Source organism: Podarcis vaucheri (assembly GCF_965113315.1).
Source record: "Podarcis vaucheri genome assembly, chromosome: 13".
NCBI classification, from domain to species: Eukaryota; Metazoa; Chordata; class Lepidosauria; order Squamata; family Lacertidae; genus Podarcis; species Podarcis vaucheri.
In genome coordinates, this window is record NC_138751.1 from 44,175,784 (window position 1) to 44,202,351 (window position 26,568).

A 26,568-nucleotide genomic window follows, 5' to 3' on the forward strand; every position below is an offset into this window, starting at 1 on the left:
AGGCCCTTATCATTCACTTATGTGTTCCAGGAACAAAAAAACCTAGTTTCCAGTCAAAACTAAATGCTGCAATCTGTGTGTGCTCAGAGACAAACACTCTCCTTTTTATATATTACTTCACACATTTTGTGGCCGAGACCTGGCAGGAAAACTGGGCTGCAGGGGAATGCCTTTAACTATGAGAGTTACTCGGAGGCACTATCAAGCGGTTAATTTAGATGTATTTTTAAATTTCATTTCTCTTTATTTGTTACATTGCCATCCAGCCTTTCCTCAAAGTTATTCAAGGAAGCGTACATGCCTCCCTCTCCAACCTCTGACCAATTTAGTATTCCCAACAGTCTTGCGAGGCAGAGGATCTGAGAAAATATAGCAACCAACCAACCAACCAATAGTCATTAAGTGTGCTTCATGGCTGAGTCCAGACTTGAACTTTGGGCTACCTTGCCCTAGTCCAGTCTAACCACTATACCACATTGGCTCTTCAGATGTTATAAAGGTAAAGGGACCCCTGACCATTAGGTCCAGTCATGGCCAACTCTGGGGTTGTGGTGCTCATCTCGCTTTATTGGCCGAGGGAGCCGGCGTACAGCTTCCGGGTCATGTGGCCAGCATGACTAAGCCGCTTCTGGCCAACCAGAGCAGCGCACGGAAACACCGTTTACCTTCCCACCAGAGTGGTACCTATTTATCTACTTGTAATTTGAAGTGATTTCGAACTGCTAGGTTGGCAGAAGCAGGGACCGAGCAATGGGATCCCTGTCGCGGGGATTTGAACCTTCTGATTGGCAAGTCCTAGGCTCTGTGGTTTAACCCATAGCACCACCCGCTGTGACAAAAATAACAGGAGGAAGATGAATGAAGCTCCTTGCGACCCAAGCAAACCCGAATAGTAGCATCTGTAGTAGAAAAATCCCAAGCGAAGACGCAAGCAAATGTATTTCAGGTACTTACAGGAACTTCAGCGAGGGCAGTTTGTAAAAACGAGCATCTTCAATGACCGTTAGTGGATTATGGTTGAGAACCCTGCAGAAAAACCGGGCAAAGGGAACTGGTTGTTGTAACCAGCTTAAAAAGCAAACAAAACCATCCGCTTAAAAATACCTGGCCAGACCAAGGCAGTTTGCTGCCTCAAGCAGATGAACTGCACAGAGCAATAATCAGTCATTAGAGATACTGTGAAATTCTAAAGTTTTAAAGAGAGATTATGGTGCTCGACTCTGTGTGGAAATATGGAAGCCATTCATCATCATCCATTATTGTTCCAGTTACAGATAGGTAGCCGTGTTGGTCTGCCATAGTCAAAATAAAAAAATTCCTTCCAGTAGCACCTTAAAGACCAACTAAGTTAGTTCTTGGTATGAGCTTTCGTGTGCATGCACACTTCTTCAGAGTCGTCAACAGGCTCATCTCAGCTATCTGCCAATCTCCCATTCCCACCACCCTTCTGAGTAATACCCCTCCCCACCTTCTCACTATATAAAAGGATCTGGCAACTTCTGTTTCAGTGTATCTGAAGAAGTGTGCATGCACACGAAAGCTCATACCAAGAACTAACTTAGTTGATCTTTAAGGTGCTACTGGAAGGAATTTTTTTATCCATTATTGTTGTTTTATTATTTATACCCCACCCATCTGCCTGGGTTTCCCCAGTCACTCTGCTTGGCTTACAAGCACATATAAAAACATAGCAAAAAGTCAAACATTAAAAACTTCAGACCTTCCAAGTGTCCCTATTTTTCAGCAACAGTCCTAGATTTACAGAAGCCATCCCAGTTTCTGGTTTGATCCCGGAATGGCATGGTTTTGTTTAGGATGTCTCTATTTTCATTGGAGATGTGTTGGAAGGTATGGTAAGTCATCCCTATTTCCATCAGAGAAATATTGGAGGGTATGGAGTTATGCGACCCTCAAGCTAAGGAGATAAGCAACTATACAACCTTTAGTAGACAATGTTTTATTCTGTTTTTATATATCCTGGAAGCCACCCAGCAAAGGCGTCATTTGGGAGTCCAACAATACCTGGAGGTTCACTACGCCTGAATTAACATACCCTCCAACATTTCTCTGATGAAAACAGGGGTGTCCTATTCCATAATAATAGGCTTTTGTAAATCTGGGACTGTCAATGGAAAATAGGGACACTTGGAGGGCCAGCCCTGCACCAACCCTGGTATCGGTGATTTATACTTTTAGGAGGAGAAAAACACTGGGGTTAAGGCAATTTCAAAGTTCTTGCTTCTGATAGAAACACTTTTTTTTGCTGACCCTGAATATATGTCCTGAAGGGCTCTGGTTACCCCGTGACAAGAAAATAGTTCTCTGCACATGCTCAGAGGCCCTTTCTTCCTCACAAGTGCATGCTACATCTTGCAGGGCCGATGGCTACAATTCGGAACTATGGTTGCGGGCTGAAGAAAAGTCAAAGGCAAGCAGAGTACTTTCAGCATTACCCTAAAGGCATTAATTGCTGACACACCGTTTTGGGTTGTGTGCGAGGGTGGATCTACACACACAGGAAAAACATGCTTTAAATAAGCCAGAAATTAAATTGTTATAACAAAAGGGGGGAACGGTATAGAAAATTGCATAGAATTTCTTTTATCTTCTGGCGCCATCTGGTGTTGCATGTTGATAACTCATTCAAAACAGTGTTTCCTCACTAATGTAGCTCAGGCTCTAGAGCAGGGGTCAGCAACCTTTTTCAGCCGTGGGCTTGTCCACCGTCCCTCAGACCATGTGGGGGGCCAGACTATATTTTGGAGGGGGGGGGGAATGAACAAATTCCTATGCCCCATAAATAACCCAGAGATGCATTTTAAATAAAAGCACACATTCTACTCATGTAAAAACATGCTGATTCCCGGACCGTCTGCGGGCCGGATTGAGAAGGCGATTGGGCCGCATCCAGCCCACGGGTCTTAGGTTGCCTACCCCTGCCCTAGAGCCTGGCTGCTCTCAAGCCCTTGCAGGTTTTGATTTCACTTACATCTTGAGCAAAAACTGCATTCCGTGCCAGGCCTCAAACGCCCCTTGCGTGATCCGCCCAATAACGTTGCCGCTGAGATTTCTGCGAAGGGAAACAAAATCAATCGTGGTGTATAGGACTTTGCATTTGTACAAATGCAAGCTCTTCCCGCCCCCACCCCCCGCCCATCACTGTCCAGTAAGGTAAAGGTAAAGGGACCCCTGACGATTAGGTCCAGTTGTGACCGACTCTGGGGTTGCGGGGCTCATCTCACTTTATTGGCCGAGGGAGCCGGCATACAGCTTCTGGGTCATGTGGCCAGCATGACTAAGCCGCTTCTGGCGAACCAGAGCAGCGCACGGAAACACCGTTTACCTTCCCGCCGGAGCGGTACCTATTTATCTACTTGCACTTTGACATGCTTTCGAACTGCTAGGTTGGCAGGAGCAGGGACCGAGCAACGGGAGCTCACCCCGTCGTGGGGACTCGAACCGCCGACCTTCTGATCGGCAAGCCCTAGGCTCTGTGGTTTAACCCACAGCGCCACCCGCGTCCCACTATCCCTGTCCAGTAGTGGATATCAATTCTCACTCTGAGTTGTGATGGAACATGAGGGTAGTTCCTTATTCCCTCCCCTGTTCCATTGGCTTCCCCTGACCCCCCCCCCTTTCCTGACCCCTTCAATTTCCATTGCCAGTTTCTCTTCTGGATGAACTCTGGGACAGATCTCTAAGGGATATTTTTACTTAAGTCTGCCTGGAAGCTGTTCAGAGTCCTGTTGGCGTTTTCCAAGTTACCAGGACCGGACAGAGAATCCGTTCTAGGACTGAAGCCTGACTTAGCCCCGCTGCTTCAGAATTCCAGTCTGATTCACACAAATCACATTGTTCGGGGTACCTCTGAGCATGTGCAGAGGTCGCTTTCCTCCCTCAGCAGCGAATCAACCCATCCCATCTGGGATCATGGGGCAAGGCTTCCAGAGATAATGTACTCTCCCCACACCCAGCAGACTTGACCCCCAGCACCCGGTTGCTTTTAGAAATAGTTGGGGGTGGGAAATTATTTCCAGGGCAGGGGCTTGGCAGATTCAGGACATGGGGGGCTGAAAGCCATTCCATTTCTGCTGCTCCCCCGCTCCCAGAAAAGACCGTTTTACGCCCCCAACAACTTACATAAATTGCAGAAACGGGACAGGTTCAAAGGCGTTTTTCTCAATGAAGTGGATTTTATTGCACGACAAGTCCCTGTTTAAGACAGCACACAGAGCTTATCAAACTAGAGACTATAAGAAAGACATGTCCATCCCATGATTTCTGCTTTTGACGTTTTTTTTTTTTTTACCGGATGCTTTTGGCCTAGTTTAGTCAGCTTTAATAAAGATCAATAATCCTTTAGCACTACCCAGAGTGGAATCTGCACAGAATGTGGCATATAGCAAAACCATAGCTGTCAACTTACAGATTTGAAAATAAGGGACCAGCAGCCTCGAAAATAAGGGATCAGCAGCCAAAATAAGAGATTTTCCGGGCACAGGTATGTTCAACTTCTGAGCCCCTCTGAGCCAAAGGCAGAAAGCCTAGCCAGCAGCCAAATGAAGCCTCATCAATAAGGGACAGAAACAGGACATGGCGCTGGGATAAGGGACTGTCCCGCCAAATAAGGGACACTTGACAGCTATGAGCAAAACGTACTTATACAGTTGTTCCTCCATGGATCCATCCTTGTAGCTTGACTCATGTTTATGACATCACTGTAATAGTATTAGCCAGGACAGCTAAATGGAACCTTCATGCACAGAGGCAGTATACCTTGAAATATCAGATGTTAAGGACAAACCTTGGGAGAAGACTGTCACCTTCGGGCTCTGCTTATTAGCTTTCTGGAGGTATGTGTCTGGCCACTTATATGTCAAGATGCTTGCCTAGACAGATCTCTTACGAGTTGGGAGATAGATGTGGCAAAGCAATGCAGGCTATTTACTTTTCCACATGCCAACCTGATTTTGTCATTAGGATCCTCTTCTTTTTAATCTTTCTCCACAAATCTGAAAACTGGATGTGTATCTGATCTCTGATAGGACATTTCAGATTTTGAAATTTCTAGCACCGCAAATTAAATTTCGCAAGAATTCAAAATTCAACAGATTCATCTGCTTTGGTTGGCTCAAAGCATGGCTAAAAAATGGAATGTACTAAATTCCATTGCATGCCTGCTGTTTGGCTGCCATTTGTGAGTAAGCCTAGGTGAATCTCAGACTCATACCCTCCCCTCTGCTCCTTCAGCAAAGCCTTTAAGAATTTGGAATCTTTTGTTTCCGTTTTTGCTTAACTGCAGCTTGCCATTTTGCCTAGACCTAGATAAAGGTAAAGGGACCCTTGAACATTAGGTCCAGACGTGAACGACTCTGGGGTTGCGGCACTCATCTCGCTTTATTGGCCGAGGGAGCCGGCATACAGCTTCCTGGTCATGTGGCCAGCATGACTAAGCCGCTTCTGGCGAACTAGAGCAGTGCACAGAAACGCCATTTACCTTCCCGCCAGAGCGGTACCTATTTATCTACTTGCACTTTGACATGCTTTCAAACTGCTAGGTTGGCAAGAGCAGGGACCGAGCAACGGGAGCTCACCCCGTCACAGGGATTTGAACCGCCGACCTTCTGATTGGCAAGTCCTAGGCTCTGTGGTTTAACCCACGGCGCCACCCACGTCCCTCTAGACCTATATAAATTGTGGTTAATGTTAGTTATGGCTTGTTTGAAATACATCAGTGGGTCTGTGTGTATGGATGTTAACCAGAAAGTTGGTGTTTTGGGCCCACCCATGGCTGGCTTTGGGCAGGATTTCTGCACTTGTAGGAGTTAGACTAGAAATTAGGGTTGCCATACGTCAGGAATTTCCTGGACATAGCCTGAATATGTCATTTGGAAACAATGTGCAGGAGGAAAATCTGGATGTATGACAACTCATGTCAGAAGTCTAGATTTTGGCAAATTTGCTTAAAAATAGCTGAAAAACTTACTTGAGATTTTGCAACAACTTTGGGCAAAAAAAAGAAAAGAAAAAACAGCTCAACAAATTTTGTGTCTGGATTTTCACTTTTTGAAATATGGCAACCCAACATTAGATGATTCTTGAGGTCAGTTCCAAATCTATGGTTTTCCTGTCCAGAGACACGTGGGAAAGATCTCTTTGTCATTTGTATATTCAGTTTTTGAAATTCTTATTTCGATGTTGAAATTTGACACCAGCAGAAAGTGTTCCTCAACTTTTGAAAGTTTTTGTGTGTTTGATTAGCTTTTTGGAAATTCACACGTTGGCGTAAAAAATACACAAATTCAAAAACTTCTACCATGCGGTATGACTTAGCTTCTGAATAAGAGGTATGGAATAAATCTTGTATGGAATTCCTACTTTGATGAAAACAGCAAGGTTAACAATCGCAGCCCTACCAAGTCAAAATGTTACCTGCCACCACTGATGAAGCTTTGAATGTCATGGAGATGGAACATTATATTACTTCCCTAAGAAAGGTGGCAATAAAGCCAATAAATTACTGCAACCAGACGCAGAAACTTACAGGTGAGTAAGGGAAAGCAAGCCATCCAGAGAGGTATTCTGAAGTCTGCTCAGGCTGTTGCTCTTGAGGACCCTAGAGAGGTGGAGACAAGGTCACAGCCATGTTGCCTGCCTTAACAGAACGGGCATAACTAAAGCACAGTCCTTCTGCACTTGCAGAACTCAGGACCAGCTGCGGCCATGAGCAACTTGCCATGCATAGCAACTGGCTCCAGGTGGAGACTCGCATCCACCTCCTGCACGTCCAAAAAATGGCCCGAATCACTTTCATAATGGAGATGCAAATCCGCTTTCCTGGAAACTGCTTACAGAGGTGGATCTCCATCGTTGGACTGGAGCTAGATTTCCCCAGTCCTAATATGCACATTTGCAAAATTCGGGGAAGCGTGAATTCGGGAGGCTGGGATGTGCTTTAGTTCACTTATTGTTTCAGAAAGTACATATTAGGTAGTTTTGCCCTTAAATGACAACCGAACTGAATTTGTTCCCCATTCCTAGCCCCTTACTCACACCGCCTTGATTAAGATGCTCTGTGTTGCCCCTGCTTTTAAAAGTTGTATCAATCTATTTGTCATGTTTGGGGATTTATGAGTACAGTATGCTGGCAAAGGAAGCAATGTTCTTAGCTGGGAGCTTTCTACTACCTCGGATTTAGACCACAGCTGTCAACTTTTCCCTTTTCTTGCGAGGAATCCTATTTGGAATAAGGGAATTCCCCTTAATAAGAAGGAAAGTGTTGACAGCTATGGTTTAGACAAATGTATATTTATTAACTCACAAAACTTCCACGAACCTGCAGGGACCCTGTCCCAACACCTTAAGCTTTCAAATTGATTTGCAGCGTAACTGAACTTCATCTAGCTAGATCAAGGTCTTTTGCCTTGATCTCGCCCAGCTCACGCCACATTCACACCACACATTTAAAGGCCCATGATCCCACAATCATGGCTTCCCCCAAAGTATTCTGGGAGCTACAGTTTGTTAAGGGTGCTGAGGGTTGTTAGGAGATCCCTATTCCCCTCACAGAACTGTTTTTCCCAGAGTAGTACAATGGTGGAAATAGTAGAAATAGTGCTTCAGGTTAAGAACGTTGCTTCAGGATGAGAACAGAAATCGTGCTCCGGCGGAGGCCCCATTAGCTAAAGTGGTGCTTCAGGTTAAGAACAGTTTCAGGTTAAGAACAGACCTCCGGAACGAATTAAGTACTTAACCCGAAGTACCACTGTACTTAACCCGAAGTACCACTGTATATCAATCCCTCTCCACAGGGAGAACAGCTTGGTGAGGGGAATAGGAATCGCCTAACAATTCTCATCACCAGGGCCAGCCCACCCATGAGGCGAGGTGAGGCGATTGCCTCAGGCAGCATGATCCACGGAGGCAGCAGACCCCAAAGCAGATCTTTATTCCCCCACTCCCGTTCCTGATGTAGATTTTCATTCACTCCTTTTTCCCTGGCTGGGAGCAGTGTGCCATTTTATGGTTCGCCTCAGGTGCCAAAATGTCTTGGACTGGCCCTGATCAGCACCTCTAGCAAATGACAGCTCCTAGAATTGTTTGGGGGAAGCCATGACTGTTTAAAGTGGAATCATGGTGCCTTCTTTAAATGTATAGTTTGAATGTGGCCTTAGTCGTCGGTCAACTTCCAATAGCTTAAAACCAAAAACCACCATGACTGAAACTGGCCAAAACCAAGGCCAGGGTAGGTACTCACTGACGACACTAAATAATACTCACAAGTACTCAGCCCAAGGATAGGCCCTCCACACCTGTTTCCCAATGGAAGAAATCGCATTATCAGTGAAGTCTCTGGGGAAAACAATAAACATGGGGGAACGAAAATTAAACGGATACTCCTGGTGTGGGAAAATGAACTCTGCATCTCTTGTGTAGCATGTTTATCTGGCATCCTGAATGTCAAATTTCCAGACGTGCAGTGTTCAAGCCTCCACAGAACACTGTTTCCTGAACCTGGAAGACTCACATTTATGGGGGCAATGGCCAAGAGGAGATGAACTCCACCCATGCCCAGAAGAATTTCTCCTCTATGTTGATGGCTTCTAGGAAAGAAGGTCTTAGGAAGAGCTGGTGCAAATAGATCCAAACTCTTCTGTTAAAATGTGCATAGCAGAGGTTCATTTTTCAAACCCAGGGCCACATTCCCCTGAGTGGGACCTTCTGGGGGCCAGAGCTGGATCCGAGGCAAATTGAGTAGAGGAATGAATTCTCACTATAGGCTACATTCCAGCCAACACAAGTCAGAGATTTCTACACAACCCTCCAATTTTGTCCAGGCATTATGGCAGTTCATGTACACACTCTAGCCAGGTGGAAGTACTCAAGGGGGAGAAGGGGTGCAGAGCAGGCCCGGGGAGATGTGTGGCCCAGGAGGAGCCCCAGTTTGCCCGCTGGACCTTAAGGTTCCCCAGTCCTCCTGAATATTTTCCTTAGGGTCACGCTTCTCCTCCATGAATGGCAGGGGAAGGCAAACTTCAGAGTTCGGTGCAAAGGACATTCAGCTAGACTCAAAAGCACATGGTGCCTTTCAGCAACTGATTTAGTTGGGGATGTTTTTAGACCTGAAGCTCACAGTCCTTCCACACCCAAATCCATGCCTGGCTACCTAGGGTTGCCGTATGTCCAGAATTTCCCGGACATGGCCCGTATTCAGCCCTCATAAACAGTGTCCAGGTAGAAATTGCCAAAGTGTCCAGGAAAATCCAGACGTATGGCAGCCCGTGTCTTGACGAACTTCATAAACAGCTCAACAACTCAACTTTGCCAGAGAAAAACGCTCAACAACTTTTGTGTCTGTATTTCCCCTTTTTTGAAATAGCAGGCTAACTATGGGTGGGTGTCATTTTGCGGTCGCCATTATTAAAACAACTGAGAATAATCCCTGACAATCTACTGCAAATAACCGAGAGAAAGAGGCATGACACATTTCCCCCTGCACATCTGTCCCGTTAGCAGCTGCAGGAGAGGCAGAGAACTACACTGTCACATTTCCCCTCCAGTTCAAAAGCAGAGGAGCCCTTCTAGGAAAAAACAATACAGTAACCATTCTAAGCAAGTATTGGGTGTGCTTCTTCATGCCAATTAACAGTGGTGCTGAACTCCCCAAATTATAGAGAGGACAGGCTGTAGTTTTCTACCACCTTAAGCAGGGTGGAGATACTTAGATGTTCCTGGAGCATGCACTCATTTTGTGTAGAAAGCCAGCCCTACCAAAACCAACATGAGAAACCCAGTCTTGAACACTGCTTGTCATGGCAGGCAGAGTCCAAACAGGGATGCCCTAGGCCTAGAAACCTGCTTAGGCAGCATGTGTGATTGAATGAGCCCTGCAGGAGGAAGGTGTGATGTGATAAACTCCATCTTTGCTGATGTACCTTCTTTCCCTTAAGCCCCCTAGGGAAGGACTCAGAGGAGGAAGGATCAGAGCCAGGGGAGTGGGGGGTGGGACACTGGAAGACAAGTCAGAGGATGAAAGGGGGCAAGGAAATGGTTGGATGCTGAACAAGCAACAGGCTTGAGTGAGAGAGAGGAATCAGAGGCAGAAGGTACTGCAGACGCAGGACAGGCAGCTGAGGAGACAGAGGCTGCAGCAGCTACTCGGGAGCCTGCTGGTCCCTCTGTATTCAGCTCCCTTCCTCCCTTGTCTCCGAGGGCACGGAGGGCCATGTAGCAGAACAAAGAGCACAGGGAGTCCCTCTCCAGTAAGAGTTAAAGACTGCAGGGAAAACAGCCAAGGAGGCTATTATCAGCTCTGGAAACTGCTTTAATGGGGCCTGCCATGCCCATAGGTTTCTCGTTTGTATTCCGTTTACTTGAATAAAGAATCAACGTTACTGCACGTCTCTGAGCTGCCCTGCAGTGAACCAACCCAGACAGCCCGCGCCCTTTGGTCGTTTGCCTTTGTTTACTTGGATGGAGATTCCCGAAGGTCACACCTATACTACAGGTCTCGGCAGATACACAACCAGCTCTCTACCTAGTCGTCCCTCAAGTTGCCTGGGAGTCAGAAGTCCCCTGCCCCCATCTCGCTCACCCCTAAGTCTTAAATAATACATTTTTATTTATACCCCGCCCTTCCCGGTTTAAAAACTGGGCTCAAGGTGGCTAACAGCAAATATAAAACATTGATTAAAATGTGACTTAAAAACAGCATAAAATACAACATAAATGCAGCATCAATGTCAATAAAATTCTAAAATTCAGGGGTCATTTTTTTGGGGGGGGGAACCCCAATCAGTAAACATCAAATGATCACCAGGGCTAACTGGCCAAGTTGGTCCTACTAGGGCCAGCAAGGAGACCAGGGAAGAGTTTAAATGTGGGACCCCAGAAGGGTTTCTTCATAGAAAAGGAAAGGGAAAAGGGAATAGAGGATCAGGCTAATTCAAATTGAAGGCCAGGCGGAATAGCTCTGTCTTACAGGCCCTGCGGAAGGAGATCAAGTCCTGCAGGGCCCTGGTCTCGTGGGACAGAGTATTCTACCAGGTCGGAGCCATCACTGAAAAAGCCCTGGCCCTGGTGGAGGATAGCCTGGCTTCTTTAGGGCCCGGGACCCGATCATCTCTCGGGTTCTCGAATACTTACAAGAAGAAAAAAACGTGAGCATGGCCAAAGGGCTTGGGGAGAGGCACGCGGTGGAGTCCCGGAGGGCTGCTGATCCGGCTACAGTTGAGGATCTCCAAGGTGCAACGGCATGGGGTTGGGCAAGGCTCTATGGCTAAGTCCACCCTCGTCAAGGACACCAGCAGTATCGCGAGGAAGAAGAAGAGATGGGCATTAGAGGAGGCAACGCGGCCCATACTACAGAGCGGATTCCAGGCCCCGCTCCCCTCTTGCTCATCTGACCCCAGCAAAGGATGATTTGGGAAATGGCGGCCAACACTGGTGGTGGCTCCATGCGGTTACCAAGCAACCACAGCCACATGCCTCTCCATTACGGAGGCTGCACTGGCGAGGCTCTTGGAAGAGGCCACCGCATCACCACCCCATGTCTGTGTATTCCCTGATCTTTGACCCCTTCACAGTAAGCCTCTGTGTGCGAGTTCCAAGCATTCCGCTCGGTTGTGACATCGTTTCTGCGTTACTCCCGGCATCCTAGAATTCTCATAGCCATGGCAACAATGGAAGTCCAATTTCATAGCCAATGCCTTCATGTTCTTGAGATGTTTGGTGCTTGATGTGATATCCCTAAATGTCAAATATGACACACGGTGATCTGGATGACAGGGTGATTTGATGTTGGGTGGTGATGTCTTACAACTGAGGAATCTGGCTAGATGGCCTTGCCGGTTAACCTCTCCCAGCCCTTGACAATAAGCCAATCTCTTTATCCATGTATAACGCTGAAATATTTCACTGGAACTTAGTGAACAGTAGAACCAGGGGAAACACAAAGAATTTACATTAAAAAAAAAAAAAAACGTTTACACAATGTCATTTACAACTGGGCTAGTATGGGGAAAAGGCTCGGTTTTTTGGGTGGGGGGTAAAGTATACATTCAAAGCAACATAATTAACACAAGACCAAAATATTATCGTAAATATTTCAAAATAAAACATTTCTAAGGAGGTCCACTACAGAATGCACATTTAACGCAGCAAAGTGAACCAAAATTTGTTTTATCTTAAACATTACTAAAGGAAGTCAAATATAAAATGCATATTTAACAGTATAATTAGCAAGAGAATTAATATATATATATATAATAATCAGAGAACGTATCTTCTGATATCGCTGCCAATCCTGCCAATAGTGGTTCATTGTAGGCGGTGGCAGGACTGGCCCCAATGAGCTGGCCCTGTGCTAAGAGACAGCCAAGATGGATGGATGGATATAGGAGCAAATTAAACTCCATTACACTGAGTCCAACCACTGGCCCATGTAGCACTGTAGTTCTTACTCTGACTGGCAACAGTTATCAGGCAATTCCTAATCCCAGGCTCGTATTTGCTATACAGTGGTACCTCGGGTTAAGTACTTAATTCGTTCCAGAGGTCTGTACTTAACCTGAAACTGTTCTTAACCTGAAGCACCACTTTAGCTAATGGGGCCTCCTGCTGCCACCAAAGCACGATTTCTGTTCTCATCCTGAAGCAAAGTTCTTAACCTGAAGCACTATTTCTGGGTTAGCGGAGTGTGTAACCTGAAGCGTATGTAACCTGAAGCGAATGTAACCCGAGGTACCACTGTACTGAGGACTAATTCTCACCTTTGAATGAAAGAAACATAACAGAACATTTTTTTCAGGAACCAGTTTATTAGGAAAAAAGAGACTAAATTGGTGAGAAGGGAATCACCCCACTTCGCTAAAAATAAATAGGCAATTATAGGCAATCGTTTGATAGGCAGGTGTCAATTTATGGAAATCATCATCTGCAACCACGGCAAACAACAAAATGGGACTTCCAATAATGTCATGAGCTTCAGATGCAGCAGTTGCCCTTTCAAAGCAGTGAGGACTCAACAGGTGTAAAATATCCTCCTTTAAAGGCATTACTCTGTGGGCACCAGGTGCTATTTTCAATGCATGCTAAAATCAAGAGATCTCCTCTTCCTCTACAGGACTTAACTGTGAGAGTGATAATTCAGTCACCTGAGAAGAGAAGGAAGCGTTTGTTATCTGCGCAATCTGGATCACTTACATTTCACAGTGGACCAGTGGTACCAAATAGCATGGGAAACAGCCTTACTAGAAAAATCACCGTATTTTTCGCTCTATAAGACGCACCAGACCACAAGACGCACCATGTTTTTGGAGGAGGAAAACAAGAAAAAAAATATTCTGAATCTCAGAAGTCAGAATAGCAAGAGGGATCGCTGCGCAGTGAAAGTAGCAATCCCTCTTGCTGTTCTGGCTTCTGGGATAGCTGCGCAGCCTGCATTCGCTCCATAGGACGCACACACATTTCCCCTTACTTTTTAGGAGGGAAAAAGTGAGTCTTATAGAGCAAAAAATACGGTAACCAATAAACTGAAACTGACACAGCCCAACAAGACGACGACAAAAATCCACCAACAGCATACAAATCAATATGGCTAACCTGATCCAAAACACCCACCCACCCCACTCACACACGAAAACAAAGATCACCACAGCCAACCACCAACGAACAGCCACACCCCAGGCCAACCCCAACCTCTCTCACCACCAAAGGAACACAAGCGAACAGCAAGGAACCTGCACAAGCAACGCTGACACCAAACCCCACATATATTAAGTAAAATGGAAACATCACCACCCAACCCCACTCATCTTCCCTCCCCTCCACCTCTTTCCACCTATTCTTCCTAATGTCTCAACAAATGAAACCAATTTGTAAAAAATAAAATAAAATAAATTATATGGAGAGAAAAAATACACGAGAGAGAGACATTGCAATTAGCTTTGTAAATCAAGAAAATCTTTAATAAAAATACATTAAAACTTACATTTCACAGACTGGGGCTGTGTACACAGCATACATTGAAAGCACATTATTTCCCCTCAAGAACTGTACGCCCCTCGTACAGCTACAATTGCTAGGACCCTTAATGAATTACTCTTCCCTTTTTAAAAAAAATAAAATTGGGAGGAACTCATGTATTTTAAATGTATGCTGGGTACGCAGGCTGAGGCTGCTGTAACGGTATTTTCAATATCTGTGCCTGGTGCTGTACACCCAATGATCCTTCCCTCGCCACAGTGGGTGATTTTTTTTTGGGGGGGGCAAGCTTGCATGTGGGCCTGAGCAATCAGGAATTTGTTTTTGAAATACGCCAGCCACCTTTCCCTTGCTTTCATTCTGCTTTCACCCTGCCCCACATGCAACTAAAAAGGAGCTCGTTCTGACAGGATCTGACAGGGCTGCAGAATCCCTAAAAAAATAAAATAAACAGAAATTGCTTTGATGGATTAGACGAGAAGAGCTCTCCCCAGTTGAAAACCACTGTGAATCTGAGCATGATAGGGGATAAAAAGGTAAAGGGACCCCTGACCATTAGGTCCAGTTGCGGACGACTCTGGGGTTGTGGCGCTCATCTTGCTTTACTGGCCGAGGGAGACGGAGTACAGCTTCTGAGTCATGTGGCCAGCATGACTAAGCCGCTTCTGGCAAAACAGAGCAGCGCACGGAAACGCCGTTTACCTTCCCGCCGGAGCGGTACCTATTTATCTACTTGCACTTTGAAGTGCTTTGGAACTACTACATTGGCAGGAGCAGAGACCGGGCAACGGGAGCTCACCCCGTCGCGGGGATTCGAACCACCGACCTTCTGATCGGCAAGTCCTAGGCTCTGTGGTTTACTCTTCTGCAAAGCCAGCCATCTGGGTTCCTAAGCGACCCTGACAAGCAGTTCATCCTCAGCGGATTTTCTCAACTTTCTAACAACAGAGAAGCCATATTTTCTCTGATCACTCTCTCCTATGAAGCTAAGGTGCCCAAAAACTGAGTTTAACAGATCAAAGCAATCCGACGCTGTACATTAGATAGTGTTCCAGCTTACCTGGATGAGACCTTTGAGTTCCTCTTCTGTTAAAAGGTCAACGTGGTCTTCCTGGGGACAGCTGTACTCCACAGCTACCTTCCCATTCTCTGAAAACAGTCAAGCAAATGTGAACAAGATAAAACAAGGAAAAAGCTTTCTGTATTATTTCCTGACGTACTTGACATTTATTTAGGGGTTTTTTTTGATACAGGACCAGATTCAACTAGACCAGGCTTCCTCAACCTCGGCCCTCCAGATGTTTTTGGCCTACAACTCCCATGATCCCTAGCTAGCAGGACCAGTGGTCAGGGATGATGGGAATTGTAGTCTCAAAACATCTGAAGGGCCGAGGTTGAGGAAGCCTGAACTGGACAGACCCACTAGCAGAAGCCTGTGAGAGGACTTCTGCTAGCCCAACAGAGCTTCCCCTCCTCGTCTTCCAGCCTACTCCCTGAAATTGGCTCTGGGTGGTGGTGGAACCCCCAGAACCACACACTGGAAAGAGGAGCTCATTCCATCAGGCAAACAAAAATACTTGTCTCCTTAGTGCTATGCTGAATTCCTCCTGTAGGATTAACATAGGATTTCGGAATTACCGTATTTTTCGCTCCATAGGACGCACCGGACCATAGGAGGCGGAGAACAGGGAAAATTTTTTTTTCTTGTTCTCCCCCTCTAAAACAAGGTGCGTTCAAGGTACATTCACCCGAGCTTGTGGGGCTGGCGGTGGGAAGCGCTGCTTTCCCCCACCGCCAGCCTCAAAGATCCCTGAAGCCTTTGGAGCGCAGCGCCCGCTGCCCTTGTGAGGCTGTGCGCGCAGCCATCCCCAAGCTAGAACAGCGAGACGGAGCGCTCCGCAGTGCTCCGTCTCCCTATTCTGGCTTGGGGCTTAGCAGCGCAGCCTGCGTTCGCTCTATAGGATGCACACACATTTCCCCTTAATTTTTGGAGGGGGAAAGGTGCATCCTATAGAACGAAAAATACGGTAAAAGTATGATTTAATATTTCATAGAGACATCGTATTGTAGAGCAGGAAGGGGCTCTGGGGGTCATTTAACCCAACCCCCTGAAATGCAGGAATCTCAGGTAGATCAATAATAATAATAATAATAATAATAATAATAATAATAATAATAATAATAATAATATTTTATTTATATCCCGCCCTCCCCAGCCGAAGCCGGGCTCAGAGCTGCTAACAACAATAAAAGTAACACAACGTTCTAAAATCAATTCGTTCTAAAATAAATTCAAAGTCAAAATGATGGCAACCATTGGGCTAGAGTTCTGTGCGGATTACCAAAGGAGGGGGTCAGACTGTGCCTCGGCCAAAGGCCTGGTGGAACAGCACTGTCTTGCAGTCCCTGCAGAAAGATGTCAAGTCCTGCAGGGCCCTAGTCTCTTGAGACAGAGTGTTCCACCAGATTGGGTGGACCGTTGCCGCCCCCCCAACCTCTGCTTATAAACCTCCAAGGAAGGAGCCCACAATCTCCCAAGGGAGTCCATTTCCAGGGAGACAAATGTGTGCCCCAAGAAAGAGCAAACAGAAAGTATATATGAAAAAATAAACAAAAATAAAGAGCCTTGCCTAGAACTATAATGAGAATCTTCTGAAATGCATCTGAGAGGGCTCGATGCACGGCAAGCTTCTGGATGTTGTTTGCGGCCAGGAGAAACTCTGAAAGACAGAAGCCAGCAGAAGACCAGATTGTTTCAAGATACATCTGTCTGCCAGCCAGCTGCTGTCAGCCTCTGAACTAATCAATGCTTTAAGCCGTAGCAGTTTGACTGTCCTTATAATGTTGGACCTGAAACACTAATACTCTTTAATATTATTCCAGATGTCTGTGATATCAAAGAAAATAATTAAATCTGTAATATTACAAAGGAGTATCTTTAATCATAACAAAACACACAATGAAACTCCAGATGGTCATTATAGTTATAATATAAATACAGTGGTACCTCGGGTTAAGAACTTAATTCGTTCTGGAGGTCTGTTCTTAACCTGAAACTGTTCTTAACCTGAAGCACCACTTTAGCTAATGGGGCCTCCCGCTGCTGCCGCACAATTTCTGTTCTCATCCTGAAGCAAAGTTCTTAACCCGGGGTAATATTTATGGGTTAGCGGAGTCTGTAACCTGAAGCGTATGTAACCTGAAGCGTATGTAACCCGAGGTACCACTGTATAAGGATATTTTTAATACATTCCTACAAAAAAAGGGGGGGGAGAAAACTATGACTACACATTTCCAGATTTGACTAGATATTTGTCATAATAAGGCATGTCCATGATTTCTTCCATAATTTGACTTCCCAAAATATTAATACAGTAGTACCTTGGGTTACATATGCTTCAGGTTAAATACGCTTCAGGTTACAGACTCCGCTAACCCAGAAATAGTACCTCGGGTCAAGAACTTTGCTTCAGGGTGAGAACAGAAATCGCGTTGTGGCGCGTCAGCAGCAGGAGGCCTCATTAGCTAAAGTGGTACTTCAGGTTAAGAACAGTTTCAGATTAAGAACAAACTTCCGGAACGAATTAAGTATGTAACCTGAGGTACCACTGTACATTGTAAATTCTTAGGTCTCCGTTGGTTCTAAACAACGTCTTAGTATAAGCTATGAATTTCTGCCATCGTGCCCAAAAGGTATCTTGTCTGTCTTCTCTGTCAAGATCTTAAAAAAGAAGAAGTCATTTTTGCCACAACTGCAAAATCCCGTATCCTTTCATTGATTTTTTGGTTTGCCCTGTGATCTCTTACGTACTTTAGAAACCAAAAATCTGAACAACACAAAACAGTCCAGTGAAATCTTGTCTCCACTGCTGTCTTTTGTGCTGCAGAGTGCAGCAAAGAGACTACGGGTCAGTTGCTATATTTCAGCCAAACCTATTGCCCAGGATCCTGGTTCTTCAGGCTCAAGCAATAACCCTCTTCCTGATCAATGTTCTTAAAGGTAAAGGGTCCCCTGACCATTAGGTCCAGTTGTGACCGACTCTGGGGTTGCAGCGCTCATTTCGCTTTATAGGCCGAGGGAACCGGCCTACAGCTTCCGGGTCATGTGGCCAGCATGACTAAGCCGCTTCTGGCGGAAATGCCATTTACCTTCCCGCCGGAGCGGTACCTATTTATCTATTTGCACTAGTGTGCTTTCAAACTGCTAGGTTGGCAGGAGCAGGGACCAAGCAACGGGAGCTCACCCCATCGCGGGGATTCGAACCGCCGACCTGCCGATTGGCAAATCCTAGGCTCTGTGGTTTAACCCACAGCGCCACCCGCCTCCCGATCAGCGTTCCTACTGACCACATAATTAATAACAACAAAACTTTTATACTTCCCGTTTTATTCTGTCTTCCCACCTCGCCCCATATTACCTTGGCTGGGATCTACATTAAGCTCAGCCAGACCAATCCCTCTGGTGCGGATCCCATATCGAGGGAAGGTTAATTCTTGGATACACAGATATTTGGCATTCCTGCTCCTGGGTGATGTCCTCACTTCTTCCACATCATTCTCCTCGTCTTCAAAACCAGATATGTTCTGGAGCTGCTCCCAACAGAAACTGTGTTAGCAAAGGTCCAGCTGCTTTTAGCTACCCCAAAAGTTGCTCCCCTGTCCCTTCATAATTCCAGGGAATCTTTCTGCATGCCAGGACTCAAAAAATGCAGTTGCCAGGTTGCCACCAGCAACCAGTAATATTTTTATGGCAACCACAAAATAAGTTATTTCTCTTCCAAGTCCTCTGGCACAATCAGAGTTCCAGTTTATCTTCTTCTTTTTACATAATGCTTTCACAGTGGTACCTCTGGCTGCGAACAGGATCCATTCCAGAGGCCTGTTCGCAACATAAAAAGAGCGCAACCTGCAGTGGTGCGTCTGCGCACATGCGAGTTGCGATTCGGCGCTTCTGCGCATGACATTATTTTACGCTTCTGCGCATGTGCGAGCGGCGAAACCCAAAAGTAACCCTTTCTGGTAATTCCGGGTTGCCGCAGGACGTAACCTGAAAGAACGTAACATGAAGCAAAAGTAACATGAGGTCTGACTGTATTTATTTTTCACAGTATCTCCCTCTCTTCTTGACCAAGGTTTGGGGTGGTGGTCAAAAGGAGTGAAGGTAATTAGTAGGGTGGCCCCCATAATCCTCTAGGGCCCAGAGGAAGGGGAGAGTTGTTCTCACAAGTTAACACTGAGTTTTGGAGACTTTCACAAGTCGAGAGAGATTTTCACTGCACCTGAACATCTCTCCCAGCTCACTGCAAAATGAGAGGTTGACCTCTCAGCACTCCACCCTGAACATGCTGGAAGACCCAGGAGAGGGGAGCAATTAGCAACTGGTGACAACATCAAAAATGGCTGGCTACTAAGAGCAGCTGAGATTTGTGGACCCCTAAAAGCGATGCCTGAAGTGGAAGAAATTGAGGTGGTGAGACGAGACTGTTTACGTCTCCCTGAAGAGAAGAGAGGGAGGACTGGTCTGCTTGAAAATTGGGATGGAAGCATCATTCTCAACTTTAAAATGCCAGGCTTTTGCTTTTTAATTAGGATCATATGGTATGATGATACCCTAGCCTGTTGTGATCTTCATCTTTTTTTAGTGGGGCTGGGTAAGATTTGTCCCTATTTATACTATTGCAAAATGAGAATTTTTAGTAAAAAAAAATTGTTGTTTTAACCTTTTGTACCTGTATGCTTTTTTAAAAAATGTAAGCCATTTTGAGTGATGAATACATGTAATAATAATAATAATAATAATAATAACAATAATAATAATAATAGTAATAGTAATAGTGCCAACCCACCCCATCCCACTTTGAGCACGTCCTATAAAGCTTACAATGGACAGCCATTTTTTTAAAAATAAGATATACAGTGGTACCTCGGGTTAAGTACTTAATTCGTTCTGGAGGTCCGTTCTTAACCTGAAACTGTTCTTAACCTGAAGCACCACTTTAACTAATGGGGCCTCCTGCTGCCACTGCACGATTCCTGTTCTCATCCAGAAGCAAAGTTCTTAACCTGAAGCACTATTTTTGGGTTAGCAGAGTCTGTAACCTGAAGCGTATGTAACCTGAAGCATATGTAACCCGAGGTACCACTGTAATTTGTTCACCGCCTCTCATGATGTCAGGGACTGGGTAGAAGAGGAATGGTGGAGACCACCACTCCGGCCTGATTTATTTTTCAGAGAAGAAGACAGTTTGGAATTACAACAAAGGGAGATCACAGCTCAGGTAGATGAGGGGGAAAGCTGGGAAATAACGGGAGAGGAGGGGGAGGAAGTAGCAGCAGCACCAGAGCAGTGACAGCTGACGGACACAGTGTCTTTAGAAAGCATTCCAGACACACACACCCTCTCCCAGAACCTGGCGAGCATTGAAAGTAGAAGAGCAAAGAGCTCAAAGGCAGATGGCCCTTTTCAGCACCCGTAGCTATGACACATGAGGGGGGGGGGTGGAGACTTACACGGGGCAACACCATTATTCCAAGAGACTATTTCCAAGCCTCTCTCTCTGAATATTGATTAAAAAATAGTTGGTAAGAACTCTTCCTTGTCTTATCCATTTCTGGCAACCTGCCGTGGGGGTTGCATCGTCCGCCGCCTGACACATAGGTAGCAAACCCCCACGTGACTGTTTATATAAGCGGCCGACGACCGTCAGACTTGGTCTATTAGTTTTTCTCCCAAGCCTTAGAGCAGTGGTGGCCAAACTTGGCCCTCCAGCTGTTTTGGGACTACAATCCCCATCATCCCTGACCCCTGGTCCTGTTAGCTAGGGATGATGGAAGTTGTAGTCCCAAAACAGCTGGAAGGCCAAGTTTGGCCACCACTGCCTTAGAGAAAGCTTTCTCAACCTCAGCCCTCCAGATGTTTTGGGCCTACAACTCCCATGATTCCTAGCTAGGAGGACCAGTGGTCAGGGATGATGGGAACTGTAGTCTCAAAACATCTGGCGGGTCGAGTTTGAGGAAGCCTGCCTTAGAGGGAAGCTGTGACACTTAGCAGACTTAGCATCTCATATGAAAGTGGGAGTAAAAACAAGAAACCTAAGTGCAAATAGCAGGCCATCCTTACCGTGATGATACGACTGGACCAGCTGTTGAAACCAAGGAAGTGATTGGCTAATTCCCGGCATCTGTAGCTGCTCAGACCCAAGCCTTGCTGTGAAAAGGGCCGCTGTCTGGTACAGAGGCAAACCTGGGCATGGAAGGGGTGGGGGAAGAAAAAGACGTCCCAGGTGATAACAACCCACAGTCATCATCATCTTTTCTTCCACAGGTGAAGACAAGAAGCGATGGCATTTCAACTATTTGCATCAAGAGCCATTGGACTACTGCAATGCGCTCTACGTGGGGCTACCTTCGAAGGTGACCCGAAAACTACAACTAAGCCAGAAAGCAGCAGCTAGACTGGTGACTGGGAGCGGCCACCGAGACCATATAACATCGGTCTTGAAAGACCTACATTGGCTCCCAGTACGTTTCCGAGCACAATTCAAAGTGCTGGTGCTGACCTTTAAAGCCCTAAATGGCCTTGGCCCAGTATACCTGAAGGAGCGTCTCCACCCCCATCGTTCTGAACGGACACTGAGGTCCAGCACCGAGGCCTTCTGGCGGTTCCCTTACTGCAAGAAGCCAAGTTACAGGGAACCAGGCAGAGGGCCTTCTCGGTAGTGGCACCCGCCCTGTGGAACACCCTCCCACCAGATGTCAAATAGAACAACAACTACCAGACTTTTAGAAGACATCTGAAGGCAGTCCTGTTTAGGGAAGCTTTTAGTGTTTGATGTATTACAGTATTTTAATATTTTTTTGGAAGCCGCCCAGAGTGGCTGGGGAAGCCCAGCCAGATGGGTGGGGTATAAATATAATAATAATAATAATAATAATAATAATAATAATAATAATAATAATAATAGTTGTTGTTGTTGTTGTTGTTGTTATTTCAGAACATTCTCCCATTCACTTTGGTTTTTTTTAACACAAAGCAAAGCCTTACAATGGTTTTACAATCTTGCCTTTCCTTTGCATTAAGAAGATGTTGCCACCCCACCCATCAGTATGAAGAGTCGCAGGAGGAGGAAAGAACTGCTTCCTGGCCTTGGGATCTGTAGCAGCATGACACGGAAGGGGGAAGGTCTAAGGTAGTGGTTTTCAACCTTGAGTCCCGAGATGTTTTTGGCCTACAACTCCCATGATCCCTAGCGCACAGGACCAGTGGTCAGGGATGATGGCAGTTGTAGGCCAAAAACATCTGGGGACCCAAGGTTGAGAAAGGCTGGTCTAAGGGGTTACCCTAGGAGGGCAGTAGTGAGGGAAGTGTGGGAGGAGGGGATTGGCAAGAGAACCAAGCAGTGGGTGGCACTGTGGTCTAAACCACTGAGCCTCTTGGGCTTGCCGATCAGAAGGTTGGCAGTTCAAATCCCTGCAATGGGGTGAGCTCCCATTGCTCTGTCCCAGCTCCTGCCAACCTAGCACACCAGTGCAAGTAGATAAATAGGTACCGCTGTGGCGGGAAGGTAAATGGCGTTTCCGTGCACTCTGATTTCCATCACGGTGTTCTGTTGTGCCAGAAGTGGTTTAGCCATGCTGACTGTGGACAAACGCTGGCTCCCTTGGCCTGAAAGCAACCCCATAGTCGCCTTGGACTGGACTTAACCATCCAGGGGTCCTTTACTTTACTTTTTTTAGAAAATGTGTATATTAGGAGAGTTCGCACTAAAATACCAAAGCTAATTTTCACAAAGACTGAATTTGCAAACTGATGAGAAAATGTGGAGAACTGTACTTAACAATGGGGGGGGGGATGAGAAACTGCAAGAACCCAAAATGGACAGTACAGTGGTACCTCAGGTTAAGTACTTAATTTGTTCCAGAGGTCCGTACTTAACCTGAAGCACCACTTTAACTAATGGGGCCTCCTGCTGCTGCCGCGCCGCCGGAGCACGATTTCTCTTCTCATCCTGAAGCAAAGTTCTTAACCCGAGGTACTATTTCTGGGTTAGTGGAGTCTGTAACCTGAAGCGTATTGTAACCCAAGGTATCACTGTACCTACTATAATGTGTGAGATGGGGGGTGCTTGATTTACAGTCAAACTATACATGATGTGAAGCCTCTGTGATTAAAACGTGCAACATGTTTTTATTTTACACCCCCACCAAAAAAGCAGCTGTGTGAGTCCCCACTTGAACTGGGATGGGGGCACAGGGCCAGAGTGTTATGTGGCAGTTGGAGAAGCTTCGTGGCTGCTTTTGGTAAAATAAAAAGATGTCAGAAATTCCAGTCATGGCACATTCTACATCCTGTTTCTAACCCCAGGGGAAAACTACCTCGTTGCATTAGAATTTACTCATAAGCGCACACAGACTATTCTGCAGAGAATACACCTGTAACATAGACACAGTCTTAAGATTCTGCGATGATAATATACCTTCAAAGGGGATTTCTGAAACAGGGGCCGCTGGTTACAAGCAGATTGTGCCTTGCTGGCATCTCTCGCAGAGTAGAACTTCACAAGGGCATAATAGCCAGGCCCAGCGACTGGAGCATTTTGGTGAACCCTCACGGAATAGAGCGGCCCAAAGGCAGAGAAGGTTAAATACAGAGCATGCTGGAAGGGAAGGGGGAAAAATTCCATTGGAAAATGCAAAGCTAGAAAATCTACTAGCATAGCATAGCATGAGGTCTCTGCAGCATAAGATTCCGGGTGCTACGGCAGAGTAAAAGGTAGATCCATGGGGCACAACCTACCAGAACATCTCCTGAGCAAACTCCATTGAAAATAATAGGGGCTGTGCCCATATAACATGCTACAATCCTTTGTCTCGGTGCATCAGGTGATAGCATTCAACCTCTTGATATTTTGTCCAATTCAAGATGCTGCTTTTGACCTTTATAGTCATAGCTGTCAACTTTCCCATTTTTTAAAGGGAAATTCTCACAAGAAAAGGGAAAAGTTGACAGCTATGTTTATAGTCTTTCACAGCTTGGGATGGGGCACCCTAAAGACCACTTTCACCCCTATCAACTTGCCCAGGCACTAAGATTTCCCACAGCAGCTCCTCTCAGAGCACCAACAGCTGAGATTGCAACTTCATTGTGAAGCTGCTTCCTTAGGGCACCCCCCTTTCTATCAAGTATCAGGCTAATCCATTTTTTATTTCTTGGGGCATTTTTAATGCTATGTACCGAGAAACAGCATTGAGAGGGCAATCTATTTTCAAACCGGTTGTTTTCACTTGACTGTTTCAATTGTTTATTTGAGTTGTGTGTTGTGCTAATGGTTGATTGCCTTTAACTAGCTTATTGCAGTGTTTCCCAACCTTTTTTGGGCAAAGGCACACTTGTTTCATGAAAAAAATCTCGAGGCACACCACCATTACAGCCCCGTGACGTCAGCGCGCAGCGTCACACCGGGAGGGACGCACGAAAGTGAAAGTTTCAATTTTTTCCCTCCCCCTTGCCTTCCTTCTGTGCCAACCGCCAAAAAGCCATGAATCGCGGGACCGCCGGCGGAGGGGGGGGAGGGCGAGCGGAGGCAGCGGCGAGCCCCGTTCCTCCCCATCCTGAGGGAACCGCCGCGCTCGCGCCGCCGCTCTCTGACACGCGAGAAAGAGAAAGGAACGGAGCGGCGGGGTAGTCGGGGGAAGGAGGGGCCAGAACGGAAGCGCGAGGCGAGCTGCGTATGCCCAGCAGGAAGAGGCGGAGAGCGCCACAGAGAGAGAGAGAGAAGCAAGGGAGGGCGGGGAGTGGGCGGGAAGACGTTTCATGCGTCACAATAACGGACAAGGGGCGCTCGAGGGATAGATTAGGACCTAATTTGACTTTTACAAAAAAAAAAAATTCTTTTTACTTTTTCCCACGGCACACCAGGCAACATCTCGCGGCACACTAGTGTGCCACGGAACAGTGGTTGGGAAACACTGGCTTATTGCACATTTTATCGTTGTTTTGATTCCTAAACTGCATCGTATATCGTCCTAGGATAAATATCTATAAAATGCTGGAATAAGCAAAGGTGTTTCTGATCCGTTTTACAAAGCCAGGAACCGGTCGTTACTCCAAAGCGCGAAGACCGATTCAAAAGCTGCTTCCAATCAGGGACAAGGAATCAGCGGGCCTCCTGATCTTATTGGACTACAACTTCCGCCAGCCGCAGCCAGCACAGCCGGTAGTTAGGGATGATGGGAGTTGTAGTCCAACAACAGTGCGCCAACGGCGAAAGGTCCCCCGGGCTCCCCAGCCCCGCTCGAAGAGTTCCGGCCCAGGCGGAGGTTAGCCAGTCCCGCATCTGCTGCCCATCCCGACGTTCATCCGTACACGGATCCAGCGGAGGCGGGACAGGAGCGATAGCTCCTCGCGCGAGCCTTTTCAAATTCAGTTCCGCTTCCAAACGATTCCAATAAATTTGTGTGCCAGGTCCCCCGCAGCATAAACGCTATTTTTTCATTTCATTTTTTTAAAAGCAGAGCCAAAGCGAGTGCAGCTCTTAGCCCCGGGCAAGCGGACACAGTGCGTCCCGACACGCGTTCGCGAGCAGCCCCGAACGTCTGAAGAGGTCTGCAAAGAAACCCTCTCTCGCCCCTTAAACCATGCATGCATGTCGGGCGCCGAAGGTTCCCCACCCGAATACCTGAATAACCCACCCAAATACAGGGCAAATCCAGGGAAATAGAAAACTATTGCTGCCTTGCAGGGGGTTTGACTAGATGACCCTCGGGATTCCCCTCTACAATTCTGCGATCTTGCCTCTGACGCGTCTGTCTCCAATCCCAAAATGAGCAGGGTCCGTCCGTTTCCATCCGGGACGCGGAACTCCACTATTTCTGCCATGGATCAGCTGCAGAGCATGAAGCGGATTTGCAGCCAAAAAAACAAAAGCCCCACTCCCTCCTGGGGGCGGCCCTCTAGTCCACGTGTTTGCAGACGGAGGGCTCCGTTGACTTCCCGGGACTCCCTCTGCCCTCGCCCCCCCGCGTCGAAGTTCAACACCAGACCTCATATCTGGAGCACAAAAAAGCCTCCAGTAATTTAAGGCTGTGATAGCAGCCACGAAATTAAAATCGGGAGAAATGTCATTCCGAAGGAAACCCAGCTGATGTTTGGTCCGATTTAGCGCTAAAGATCAGGTTTTCCCCAGGGGAAAGTTGCAGGGCAAATGGAAGTTTGGATGAGCCTAGAATCATAACCAATCAGGGCTAGATTGGCATCCATCTGTCTCGGGAGACAACAGAGGAGTAGTCCTTTGGTCAAACTGTTGGAGGTTTGCAGGAGAGACCAGTGCAGGAAAGACATGTTTTGTTGCATCTGGTCAGGGATAAAGGGGGAAGGAAAGGGCTTCCAAATCAGAAGGTGGCAAGAACTTTATCCAGAAATGAAGCACTTTATTATAATTTTTAAAATGAAGTAAGCTCCATAGGCACAAACACTGTGTGGGTGATTTGCAATTTATGTGCATTAAACTTGTGCACATTCAGCTTTATTTGCTTGGCAAAAAAATAAAAATGGGTTGGACGTCCTGGAAATAAACCTTTGGCAGT

At 46.4% G+C, this 26,568-nt stretch overlaps 2 protein-coding genes across 4 annotated transcripts in view; both read right to left on the reverse strand.

Annotated features, from left to right (window-relative positions):
* Nucleotides 1–11,574, reverse strand: part of LOC309516183 (leucine-rich repeat-containing protein 37A-like) — a 44,539-nt gene extending 32,965 nt beyond the window's left edge. For both annotated transcript variants that reach the window (XM_082194757.1, XM_082194756.1), the window contains exons 1-6: nucleotides 11,146–11,574; nucleotides 8,281–8,352; nucleotides 6,545–6,616; nucleotides 4,141–4,212; nucleotides 2,990–3,070; nucleotides 955–1,026 (exon numbers count right to left, since the gene is read on the reverse strand). In XM_082194757.1, coding sequence (XP_082050883.1) covers nucleotides 955–1,026; nucleotides 2,990–3,070; nucleotides 4,141–4,212; nucleotides 6,545–6,616; nucleotides 8,281–8,352; nucleotides 11,146–11,360 — 584 coding nt within the window. In that variant the 5' untranslated portion in view covers nucleotides 11,361–11,574. The remainder of the gene's footprint in view (nucleotides 1–954; nucleotides 1,027–2,989; nucleotides 3,071–4,140; nucleotides 4,213–6,544; nucleotides 6,617–8,280; nucleotides 8,353–11,145) is intronic.
* Nucleotides 11,575–12,831: 1,257 nt separating this feature from the next.
* RDM1 (RAD52 motif containing 1) lies at nucleotides 12,832–25,926 on the reverse strand. Of its 2 annotated transcripts, none has more exons than XM_082195113.1 (7): nucleotides 23,780–23,890; nucleotides 23,460–23,639; nucleotides 21,104–21,226; nucleotides 18,402–18,573; nucleotides 16,614–16,703; nucleotides 15,044–15,132; nucleotides 12,832–13,154 (listed from the first exon to the last, which is right to left on the reverse strand). In XM_082195113.1, the coding sequence occupies exons 1-7, from the start codon at nucleotides 23,873–23,875 to the stop codon at nucleotides 13,098–13,100; spliced, it is 807 nt and encodes a 268-aa protein (XP_082051239.1). In that variant the 5' UTR covers nucleotides 23,876–23,890; the 3' UTR covers nucleotides 12,832–13,097. The 2 variants fall into 2 exon arrangements, with proteins under 2 accessions (XP_082051239.1, XP_082051240.1); XM_082195114.1 differs by lacking the exon at nucleotides 23,780–23,890 and adding an exon at nucleotides 25,778–25,926 and having other exon boundaries at nucleotides 12,834–13,154.
* Between the last annotated feature and the right edge of the window lie 642 nt (nucleotides 25,927–26,568).